Below are 12,439 nucleotides of genomic sequence, written 5' to 3'. Positions count from 1 at the left end.
AGGTGTATGTGCACATGTGGATGGGCACATCAATGCCAGAGGTTGATGTTGGGAATCGTCTCTGGTTGCTCTTGTAACGTACTCATTGAGGCAGGGTATCTCAGTCAAACCCGGAGCTCAGAGAGGTATGGCTCGTCTCCCTCGCCGGCTTGCTCTGCAGTCCAGCCAGGCTGGAATACCGGTGGGCAGCCATATTTGTCCGACACTTATGTGGATTCTTGGTATCTGAGCTCAGGTCCTCATGTTTGCTCAGCAAGCACCTCAACCACTGAACAGTTTCCCAGCCCCTTTCAACCACTGAGAAGCCTCTGCCATTTTCCTTCCAGGATGTGACCTGCCTGTCTCCCCTACCCTCGTGCTTTGTCTCCCAGTCTGCTGGTGACTTCTCAGTGGCTTCTTGTTGCTGTGTTCCGCCTCCTACTAACTTAGGTGACTTTGTAAATCCACACTTAGAGCTTTGGTCAGTTGTTCCATGACAGGCAGAATTCTACCATCTAACTGTGGCTGCTCCTCCCTGGAGCCTTTAGCACAGAGTGAGTACTTTATGATACCTGTACCCTTATGTCGCTGTCATTGGACCGGAAGCTTTCTGGGGAAGAAGGAGATGCTTCATATTAACTTTCTAATCCCAGTGGCTTTCATGAATTACATTAACCTTCTTGCTTTGTTTTTGTTTTGTTTTGTTTGTTTTTTTGAGACAGGGTTTCTCTGTGTAGCCCTGGCTGTCCTGGACTTACTTTGTAGACTAGGCTGGCCTCGAACTCACAGAGAACTAATCTACCTGCCTCTACCTCCTAGAGTGCTGGGATTACAGGAATGTGCCCATATGCCCAGCTACTTTTTTTTTTTTTAAAGTTCATTTATTTAAACAAATTTTGTTTTTGTGTCTCTTGCCTGCAACACATGCAGTATTCTGTGGAAGCCAGAGGCCACTGTGAGCTACAGTGTGGATGCTAGGAACCCAGCCCAAGTTTTCTTCAAGAGCCGCCAGTGCTTTTAACGGCTGAGCCATCTCTTGAGTCCTCTGTATTCATCTCTTATTGAAGACAGGCTTTACATTTTCTGAAGGTCACAGAGCCAAGTTAATGGCAGTTCTGATTAGATTTTATGTGACTATGAAATGAGGTCCTTGGAGAGACAGTAAGTCCGTTTCTGTCAGAGATGAGGTTCTGAGCATGAGTTACAGAGGAGCCCGAGATAGTCAGCTAAATGTCTCGACAGCTAAATGCCACCTGCTGCCAGTTTTAAATTTTTAATTAAATTGATTAATTTTGAGACAAGGTCTCATGTAGCTCTGGTGGCATTGATATTTACTGAGGTAGACCTTGAACTTCTGATCCTCCTGCCTCCACCGTCAGTGTGCTGAGGTTCTTGCTGTGTTTATCTAGTGCTGGGGATGGAACCCAGGGCTCTGTCCATGTTATGGGCACACTCTGCTAGTCTGTCTACATCTCTAGACCTTCTTTTTCTTTAAGGGTTTGGGGGTCACAACTGTGCTCGCTCATTTCGTCTGTTCTGGCACAGCAGCATCTGTGTTAAGAGCGGCAGAGCGCTATACCTGAGGTGAGATTGTTTATTTTGCCAGAAATATTCACCTTTGGCCCTTTACACAGCACTAAATTGAAGTCGCCTTGCCATACTTGCCTGCAGGCCCTAGGCTCCAATACCAGCACTCGGGGAGGCAGAGGCAGGTGGATCTCTGAGTTTGAGGCCAGCCCGGTCTACAAAGCAAGCCCAGGACAGCCAACGCTACACAGAGAAACCATGTCTCGAAAAAACCAAAACCAGACAAACAAACAAACAAAAGAGCTGTGTTCTGAGCAGTGAGATTTTTCAGGCTGGTCCAGTGTTGGGTGGACATCACCACATATGCTAAAAGAGACAGAGAGGGCTGTGATCTTCCAGGCTCATGGGCCCCGTTATGTGGCCCACTGTTGGGTGACATATTTTTGTGACACATTACTGTTTTATCATCTAGAAGCAAACAATACTCTGCCCAAAATAAGAATAATTTTTTTTCTTGTGGATGTGTGTGTGCTTCCACAGGTGCACACATGCCATAGCACACGTGTAGAGGGCAGACGACACCTTGTAGAAGGCAGCTCTCTCTTCCGCCAGGTGGACCCAGGAGAGAGGTCCCAGGCTGCCAGGCTCTGTGACGGCACCTTTCCTCACTGCAGCATCTCCCTGGCCCCATCTTCTCTGCTGTCAGTGCTGAGGACTGAACTGGCCTCAAGCCTGTCCCCACCTTCTGCCTGGCATCTTTATCTCTGAGCCCTGTTCTTTCTGTTTTCCCATGGGAGCTTTGCTGAGGTATTTGTTTTTTGTCACTCTTTCTTTTAAGGTTTATTTATGTTTATGAGTTCCTGCAGGTAGGCTTGTGCACCCTGTAGATGCAGTGCCCATGGAGGCCAGAAGAGGGCACCAGATACCTTAGAACTGACGTTAAAGGCAGTTGCGAACTGCCTTGTGGGTGCTGGTAACTGAACTCAGGTCCTTTGTGAAAGCAGCCAGTGCCCTTAACCATGGAGCCATTTCTCCAGACCCACTCTGTGATGCCTTTTGACAGTGATCACTCTGATGCCGAAGATCTAAGATGGTTTATAGTTTTAAAAATTAATACCATTAAGGTGGGGCTGGCAAGGTGCCTTAGCAGGTGAAGTTACTTGCACGAAGCTTGATGACCTGAGTTCTGTCCCTGGAACCCACAGAGAGGAAAGAAAGCATTGACTCCACAAGTACACCATTGCACTTGTATACACACACACACACACACACAAACACAAACATGCACGCATGCACGTTTAAAATAATGGATTAAAAAGTAGCATGCAAGAACACGGTAGAGGTAGTCTGAGGTGTGGCCATGGCAGAGCACCTGCCCGGCATTGTGAAAGGCGACACAAAGTCAACCAAATACAATAAAACACGCAGGGACCCCGTGGGGGTGAGAGATGGGCTTTGTGTGAGGTTCTGAAATTCCTGCCGTGCAGGAGGAGGAGCCGTGCGAGAGCAGCAGTGATGAGGAGTCTGTGGCCCAGAATTACCAGAGCCTGAATGCCGTGGTTGATGTCGAGGACCTGGGCAGCATCGTGAACCCCATGAAGAAGGAAAAGGTACTGCTCTCATGCGTGATTTTGCAGTTGCATCCTGTGACTCATCCACCTCTTGGGTTATGGTGCGGCACAGTTAAGGGTGGAAGGGAAGGCAGTTTAATTTCCCTAGCTTCTGCCTGTTTTTGTTGTTGTCTTTTTTGTTTTGTTATATTTACATGAACCTTGAACATTAAAAATAACATTTATAGCTGGGTGTGGTGTAATTCCAGCATTCAGGGGGGCAGAGGCAGGTGAATCTGTAAGTTGGAGGCTAGCCTGGTCTACAAAGAGAGAGTCCAGGATAGACAAGGCCTCAGAGAAACCCTGTCTCAAAAACAAAAACAAATCACATTTATTTATGTGTCTGTACTCCGTGTGTCGCGTGTGTGTAGGGGCACATGTGCCACAGCCAGGGCAGTCTGTGAATGGGTTCTCTCCTTCCACCCGCGGGTCCCCACAGTGGACTCAAGTCAGCAGGCTTAGTGGCAAGCGTCTGTCTTAGAGCCATCTCACTGGCCTCTCCATGAACTCGGCCACATCTTATTCCAGTCTGCAGTCTGTGAAAACAGGCTCCAGGAGGATGGGCAGATCTCAGGGTAGGGGCTGAGGAGAGGGCAGCTGGTCCAGAGAGGGCGCTCAGGGCTGTGGAAGATTCTTTAAGATTGCAAATGGAAGCCTGGCACTGTGGCACACACACCATTAATCCAGCACGTGGAAGCAGAGGCAGGAGGATCTCTGTGAGGTCGAGGCCAGCCTGGGCTACAGAGCAAGTTCCAGGACAGCCAAGGCTACACAGAGAAACCCTGTCTCAAACCAACCAACCAACCAACAAACCCAAAAACAAAAACATGAGTTCTTTTATGGTCTTTTTTAAAAAAATCAGTCAAACTTTATTACAGTGAATGTAATTTTTGGCTTTTGACTGAAAAATGTAATTTTCTTTGTAGAAATAGTCTTAAAAACGGGAAATGAAGTAGCAGATTTAGATAGAATTCTGGAATCTCTATCTGGCTAAGCCTTCCTTAAAGCTTTGCCTTGTAAGGTTAGGAAGACACATTTTTTTCTTTGCTTTTCTTGTGGTGGCCAGTAGAGGTCACTAGAGTATGCAATAAAGACACCGTAACCATCATTGATTGTTATTATTTTTGGACATGAAATGATGTTGGACCTTGAAGCTGCTAGCTTATATAGCATTTTAGCTTTCTCATAAAAATCATCAAATGGAGGGAGGCTGTGTGCATTTTTCATCTTCAGTAAGACCTAAAAATAAGTCACCAGTTTTTTTTCTCTTTATTTTGTGTGTGTATGTTTGTATATGTGTGTTTAATTTATTGTGTTTCTGTGGGGTAACCCTCCAGCCATTCTCTGTGTTAGGCTCTACTGTGCCATTGAGTTACAGCCTGAATCCCTTCCCTTTTCTGTCTTTTGTTGTTGTTGTTATTTCTTTGAGAGAGAGTCAAATGGAGCCCAGGCTGGCCTTAAACTTGGTGTGTAGCCACTGAAGAGAACATGATTGAGGTTTTTTTCCTTATTTTTTCTATTCCGATCAGAAGCTCCCTTGGCAGAGGCATGCTTTTCGTTACCTTTGCATTGTGATTGTATTCCGGCCTTTGGAGTGCTGACTTTGAGGATTAGTGTGCTGAGTTTTCTAGTGAGAAGGTAGAGACATCAGCCTGAACTGTGCTCATTTACCTTCTGTGGCTTTGCTGCCCTTGAGTCCTCATCTCCTTCCTCCTACCTTACCTCCCCTTATCACCTTCCGTCTCTCTTCTTTCCCCATCTTTCTTTCTCCGTTCTTTTCTCCTTTTCTCTGCTTCCTATCTCAAGTGTACCAGTGGTAGTATTCACCTCCCAGGAAGAACTGTGCTTTATTTATTTATTTATTTTTACTGTTTTTGCTTGTTTTACGAGACACGGTTTCTCTGTGTAGCTTGGCTGTCCTGGAACCCTCTCTGTAGAACAGACTGGCCTCAACCCGGAGATCCGCCTGCCTCTGCCTCCTGAGCGCTGGGATTAAAGGCGTGCGCCACCTCTGTGTGGCCCGGAACTGAATTTCATTTAGTCCCTGCACTCTGTCCTCTTTTTCTGCTGTGTCAGCAGTTGTGTGCACCCACCACCTCCCCCTAGGAACTGCAGTTTATTTAATACCTGCACTCTACCCCCTTTTCATGTGAAGAAGTTGGAATTCAGAGAAAGCCAGTAATTTGTCAAAGTTAGGCAGTTTGTGTTTGACTGTTAAAAACATTTGCTCTTGGGGCAGGCAGCTGGCTCAGTGGGTAGAGGTGCTTGCCATTAAGCCTGACTGCCTGATTTCAGTCCCTGGGATATACACAGTGGAGGAAAAGAACCAACTCCCAACTGCTGTTGTCAGCCTGCCACACATACACACTCTAATTAAATAAGTAAATAAGCATAATAAAAATTAAGAACTACTTACTTTTTAAACAGATGAACTATTAATTTAGGTTAGGTTTTTATCATTGTTAGGTTTTGCTTTGTTTGCATATTTATTTATTGACCCTGGCAGTGTATCCTTTGGTCCTTGTCTCTCCTAAAGTGAGATCACTGTGTGGGATGTTGGGTCTCAGCTTGGGTGGCATGAACCTCCTCACTGTTGCCAAGGAGTCGTGGTTGTTGCCAATTCTGGATTGTATTTTTTTCCATTCAACACAGAGAGAAAAGGCTCAAGAGGAGGAGAAAGCTGTTGTGCAGAGGAACACGGAGAAGAATGAAGACAGCGACAGGAGAGCGATGATAACGCCCGCTCTGCGAGAGGCCCTAACTAAACAAGGTGACTGCCTGCCAGGACTGGGACATTCCTGCTCTGCAGGGCACTCCACCTCATGCCAAGATGGGAAGCATAGGACAGGGTTGTCACAGGAGACACGGAAGTTTTGGCTGGCTAGTGTGGCGGTAGGGTCATAGCATGTGTTAGCCAGAGCTTAGGTCACTGGAACCTGAGAAAAAGAGTAAGCGAGGAAGCATTTATCCAGCTCAGTTTCAGACGCTTAGTCTGTGTGGTCCAAGCTCACGTGGACCGTGACTGGGTCTACAGTAAGATAGAGCCTCCTCCTGAGAGTATAGATTATAAAACCATCATGCCTGGTTTTCTTGATGCCAAGGATCAAAACCATGGCCCTGTTTGTCCTGCATGTGTGTTTGGATAGCACCCACAGAGGCCAGAAGGCTTGGGATTCTCTGGAACTGGAGTTCCAGATGGTTGGGACCCACCGTATCAGTGCTGGGAGCTGAACATAGGTCCTGGAAGAGTGGCCAGTGCTCTTAAACCATACGAGTCATCTCTCTAGTCCTTACTTGAGTCCTTATTTATTACATTTCTTTAATTCAGTTCTATTACTTCTTCAATTATTTGATTATGTCCCTCCACGTTCCTTGTGACAGATGTCTTCTAACAGGCTGCTTGCATTTGACCATAGCTCATTGATGTATCTATTTGTTAAATTCTTTGTTTCTTGTCTCACTTTTCAGTTAAGCTTCTGTCATTATGTCTTTAGATTTGGCAATTTTTTAAAAAAAATTTATTTATGTATATGGGTGTTTTATCTGCATGTATGTTTGCACACCAGAAGAAGGTTCTGGATCTCATGGGACTACAGTTATAGACAGTAGTGAGCTGTCATGTGGGTGCTGAGAATTGAACTCAGCACCTCTGGAAGAGCAGCCAGTGCTCTCAACTTCCAAGCCATCTCTCCAGCCCCAGATGTAGCAGTCTCTTTATGTCCAATGTTTTAGATACTTTTCTATTGCTGTGAAGAGATAGCATGGCAACTTATAAAAGAAAGAGTTTATTGGGCTAACACTTTCAGAGTGGAGTCCTTGACTGTCATGGTGGGGAGCATGGAAGCAGCGGGCAGGCATAGCACAGGAGCAGTAGCTGAGAACTTAACCTCCATCTCCACAAGTAGGAGGTAGAGTGAGCACACTGGCAGTAGTGTGGGCTTTTGAAACCTCTAAGCCCTCCCCCAGCCCTCCCCTATAAGGCCACACCTTCTAATCCTTCCCAAACAGCTCTGCTAACTGGTGACCAAGCATTCAAATATATGAGGCTATGGGGCCATCCTCCTTCAAGCCACCACATTCATTCCCTGAGCTTCACAGGCTGGTGGCTCGGAATTCATTAAGTCCAACTTCGAAAGTCTCCACTGCCTTTTATAGTCTGCACTCTGTCAGGGCGCAGTTCTCTTCTTCCACCGTATGGGCTTCAGAGATTGACCTCAGGCCTGGCAGCAAATGCCCTTACCTCCTGAGCCATCTTGCTGCCCTAACTTAAAGGACTCCTCGGTCAAAGTTCCACAGGGGTACTTGCACAACCGTGTGTGCCATAGCCCTGTAGCTGGAGGGCTAGAGCTGCCAACCAGCCAACATGCGGATGGAGCCAGACTCAGTGTCAGCTGATGAATTAGTGAAGGAATGTCCATACACATTTTGTTGAACCATAAAAAAAGAACAGAATTACATTTGTACGGAATTTGGTAATGGAGATCATTATAGTAAGCCAGGCTCAGAAAGGCAGGTGACATTTCTCTCTCGTCTACGGACTCTACATTTTATATGGATATACAGAATCACTTGTGTGAGCCTTTGGGGGACATATGTCATTCAAGCTGCCACATGCTACCTGAGCTTGTTGAGTCCACTATGCTCTTGGGTAGGGTCCTAGTCAGCTTTCACTGTCAGTTTAACACAGCCTAGTGTCACCTAGGAAGGAAGTCTCAGTTGAGACATTGCCTAGGTCAGGTTGGTCTGTGGGCATGTCGGCAGAGAACTGTCTTGATTGTTAATTGATGTAGGAGGGACCAGCCCACTGTGGGCAGCGTCATTCCCTGAGCATGTGGTCCTAGACTGTGTACAAAAGGTCGGTGAACAATAGCCAGCAAGTGAGTCGTCAAGCAGAGCTCCCCCGACTTTCCTCAGCGATGGACTGGAACCTGCAAGTATGAGACTAATAAATCCTTTGTTCCTGTCAGTTGCTTTTGGTCCGAGTTTCATCAGAACGTGGGAAGGAGACCAGGACAGCCAAGTTTGTTTGGTACTCTGCTCAGAGCCTCAGGCTGTACTGCTGAGACCAGAAGCTAAAAACCTCCCCACGTGACATTGGATTAGTTCATTGTTTGAGCCTCTGTCATTAGATACATAGCATTTTCTTTTTTCTTTTGTGTATGTGTGTGTATGTGTGTGTGTGTGTGTATGAACTAGGCTCTTACTCTGTAACCTTGGATGAAATTCCCTATGTAGACTAGGCTGGCCTCAAGATCTGCCTGCCTCTGCTGCCTGAGTACTGGATTAAAGGCACATGCCACCACACCCAGCATCATACCAGCATTAATAATAATAATAATAATAATAATTTAAAGACAGGATTTCATGTAACCTAGCCTGGCCTCAAACTTCAGAGTGACTTTGAACTCTTGACGTTTCTGTCTCCATCTGCTGGGTGCTGAGACTACAAGTCACGCATGACCAGGGATAGATGCTAAACGGTTTCTCATGGTAGTCAGGCTGGTAGCTCACAACCTGCAATCTCCGCACTTTTGGAGGCTGAGGAAGGAAGACTGGGGCTACCCAGTGAGACTCAGTCCCAAAAGAAACTAGCAACAAACCGAAAAACAAAACCAATAAAAGCTTCCCCATCTCAGCAAATTACACCTTTAGTGTTTTTGGCAACAGGGTTGATTGCTCTAACTGAGTAAAATAAAGTGGTTTTGCTGAGTTTCGGTGTCTCTTTGCTGTGAGACTTTGGGGCTTCATGTCTCTCTCTGCTGTGTGCTTTTCCACATAGGGTACCAGTTGATTGGCAGCCACTCTGGCGTGAAGCTTTGCAGGTGGACAAAGGTATGCATTGGTTTTATTGACATTATTTTTATTTTCTGCAACTTGTTATTTCTTTTCCCATTCCCATTTATTTTGTGTACATGAGTATGCACAGGTAAGGTCCGAGCAGAGCTCACAGGGCTCGGTTCTCCCCTTCACGCTTGCAGGCTCTGGGGACTGAACTCAGGTCTTCAGCCTTGGCAGCAGAGCCTTTACCTCTAAGACATGTCGCTGGCTCCGTCATGGTTCTCCACAGCGCTGCTGAGAGACCCTTTGCATGCAATACCGGTCCCTCATTTTATTGTATCTGTCACAGTCTAACTTTAGGATGTTCCTCTGAAAGAAATGCCAGCTGTTAGTTTCCTTTCTCGAGTCTCTCGGCTCTCATGAGCCTATTGGCTGTACATTAAGTGTCTGGTTAGACATTTCAGATGGCTGGATTCACAGGTTGGGCCCATCGTGCCTACTTTCTGCCACTCGGTATGATGTTTTTGTGGGACCGTTGGTGGGTACCAGGAATAACTATTTGGTCCCTCACTGTGGCTGATGGCATGGTATGCCGCATCTTGTCTATTCATCGAGCAGGTGACGGACACTGGGGTTGCTTGTATGGTTTGGGTGTTAGGGGCGATGCTTCTGGGGACATTACTCCATGTACAGGATTTTGTGTGGTGCACAATTCCAAAGTGTCGTTGGTCGACCATGATAACTTTTTTTTTTTTCAATGAATTGTCCATTTTTCAAAGTGGTTCTACTGTTTTATATCCATCACTCTCCACAGTACCCTGTACCCTTTAAATGGTCTGTCTGTGTAACCTAGGCTGGTCTCAAATTCACAATCCTCTTGCCTCAGCCTGTCTGTCTGTCTGTCTATCTATCTATCTATCTATCTATCTATCTATCTATCTATCTGCTTTTGAGGCAGGGTCCATGTAGCCCAGGCTGGCCTTAAACTCATTACGTAGCTGAGGATGACCTTAAACTCCTAATTTTCCTTCCTCTGTTTCCCAGATATTGGGGGTTACACGTGCAGTACCATACCTGGTTTGTGTGGTTCTGGGGCTCGAACCCAGGGCCTCGTTCATGCTGGGTGAGCACTCTACCCGCTGAGCTACATCCTGAAGAGACTAATCTTAACTCATTCCTTTTCCTTCTTCCTAAGGTACAAATATTCCGAGAGATTTTTCATCTGGTACTTTGTGTTACTTCATCTGCTTTTGGTGACAGCAGGCTCAGCCCTGCAAATTAATTAATGAATTCCATATGTTGCCTTCCCCACATTTCTCTTTTTCCAGTCCGGTGATTTGCAGTGACGTCAGACTGGGTGCCTTCTCTATCCAGCCAGTAATAAGCAGTGTCGCTTTTACCGTTGCTAAATTCGATTTTCAGATAGTAAATCACATGCATAATTTCGAAAATTGGTGTTTCATCCAATCTGTAATGAAATGAAAGAGGAAGCACTTTACGTTAAATATGTATTTCCGCACAAAAAAGCTGTGAAGCTTCAGTGGTAGAGGGCTTGGTGAAGGGCCAGCTGCTGCGGCTAGACCAGCTGCTCCACTTCCCCCTCTTCCTCCTCTTCTTCCTCTTCTTCCTCTTGCACTTTCTCTTATTTCTCCTTTTCTTCCCCTTCTTTCCTTCGCCCCTTTTTCCCTTTCCTCCTTCTCTTTATCTTGCCACTTCTCCTTTGGCGCTTCCTCCTCCTGCTGCCCCTCCTTCTGTGTGGTGCTGAGCATCAATCCAGGGCCTTGCATGTGCTAGGCAAGCATTTTATCACTGAGCCACATTGGCACCCTTCTAATTTAGGTGGCTACTTTTAACTTTGAGGAAGATTAGCTAGAAGCTGCTCTGTACGGGAAACGTTGACATGCCAGGCTTATCTCCATAATGATGAGACAAAGAGGGAAGTAGCCCTTACTGAAGCGGGCCGAGGAGCCTGGGGCTCATACCCCAGGGGAGACACTGAGAGAGGAGGGCTGCATGCAACAAGGACTCGGCCGCATTATAACCCAGGGTTGGCGTGGGGTCCTGAGATGTCGCTTGGTGGGTGGTCGGGATAGAATGACACAGAAGTAGAGCTTATGTCTTGAAATTCTGCAACTTATTAAGGCCCACGCTTTGTTCTATTGAGCTACAGGTGGTTGTGAGCCGCCTTGGGAATGAAACTTGGGACTTCTATAGAAGCACCGTGTGCTCTTAACCGCCGAGCCATCATTCCAGCCCTGCTTCTAATTTGTCATAAGACTTGGAGATGGTCTCCTCTATGCCATTTCTGCTGGAACAGACGAGTGCTGACAACAGGAGGCACAGGAAGGGCTGGGCTAATGTGGGTGGCAGACTTAGAGTGACTTAGGTGGGAGACTTAGGGTGGTTGGCAGTTTAGAGTGAGTGATAGGCAGCCCCGTAACAATGTAAACACATGACGACTGCAAGATAGATTGTTATTCTTTCATTCATTTTATCCATGAGAATTAATGATATATGCCTTCAGCGGTAATTTTTAGAATCGATTATATTAATGAGAATTCTATAGGCATCCTTTTTTTCATTTTGCTTCTTGGCTGTAGGATCTCACCATGTAGCGCAGGCTGGCCCTGACCCTCTGGTCCCTCTGAGTCCTAGGATTATAGGTGTGCACTGCCACACCTGGCCAGTCTGAAGTCCAGCTACGCGTAAGCTGTCTTCCGTGAGGCAGCTCTGTGACTCTGAGGTTGATGGTGTCTCTCCCGGCAGTGGGTTTGTGCCAGCGTCCCGTACTTTCCCCGCACTGCCATCAGTGGCTTGGTCTTCTCCTGGCTTTGCTGCCCCACTCTGCAATTAGCAGCTGTGCAGCTTTGTCTCTTCACTCGATTAGGACAACTGGCAGCCACTATCGCTTCCCTTTTTATCATTCCCATTTCTGTTGATGAGTAAATATTCCTAAGGGCTGGCAAGATAGCCCAGTGTGTAAGGGTGCTTGCCACCAGGTCTGACCATCTGAGCCCAATAACCATGAGCCGTATGGCGGTAGGAGAGACGTCTCACAGGTTGTCCTCAGTTTACAGAAGATAATGATAGTTTTCCAATAAACCTGGCATTCCCACTACCAACATACATTTCAGGCCCACTAGCTGGGCCTGAAATTTCCTTCTTGCCTGAAGATACCAGTCAATTAAGTGGCAGTGAGAAGAGACCAGTTGTTGTCTCCAAGGCTTACTGCCTCTGTCTTCTAATCTAGGCCCAGTCCTGAAAGCTTTAAGCCTCCTTTCTACTGAGTGTGCAGGCCAGAGGAAGCCTTGCCACTGAAGCAGCCCAGGCTGAGGTGTCTGGCCTGACACTCCGGTCATAGCTGTGGAAAGCCCAACATGGGACCTGTCTTCCAGCTCAGCCAAGTGACTGTGTGCTAAAGTGAGAGAGAGAGAGAGAGGAACGGTGTAGAAAAGTGGTTCTCAATCTTCTTAGTGCTGTGACCCTTTAATACAGTTCCTCATGTTGTGGTGAAACCAACCAGAAAGTTATTTTTGTTGTTACTT

General features: G+C 46.6%; 1 protein-coding gene across 2 annotated transcripts in view; it reads left to right on the top strand.

Moving 5' to 3' along the window:
* LOC110560874 (S-adenosyl-L-methionine-dependent tRNA 4-demethylwyosine synthase TYW1) overlaps positions 1–12,439 on the top strand; it is an 80,895-nt gene that overhangs the window by 14,082 nt on the left and 54,374 nt on the right. For both annotated transcript variants that reach the window (XM_021657016.2, XM_060382255.1), the window contains exons 7-9: positions 2,994–3,116; positions 5,769–5,886; positions 8,896–8,948. In XM_021657016.2, the coding sequence (XP_021512691.1) occupies positions 2,994–3,116; positions 5,769–5,886; positions 8,896–8,948 (294 nt within the window). The remainder of the gene's footprint in view (positions 1–2,993; positions 3,117–5,768; positions 5,887–8,895; positions 8,949–12,439) is intronic.

The sequence above is a fragment of the Meriones unguiculatus genome, chromosome 4 (assembly GCF_030254825.1).
Source record: "Meriones unguiculatus strain TT.TT164.6M chromosome 4, Bangor_MerUng_6.1, whole genome shotgun sequence".
Taxonomy (NCBI): Eukaryota; Metazoa; Chordata; class Mammalia; order Rodentia; family Muridae; genus Meriones; species Meriones unguiculatus.
The sequence above is the reverse complement of the archived record's forward strand: the minus strand, read 5'-3'. Positions and strand labels throughout refer to the sequence as shown.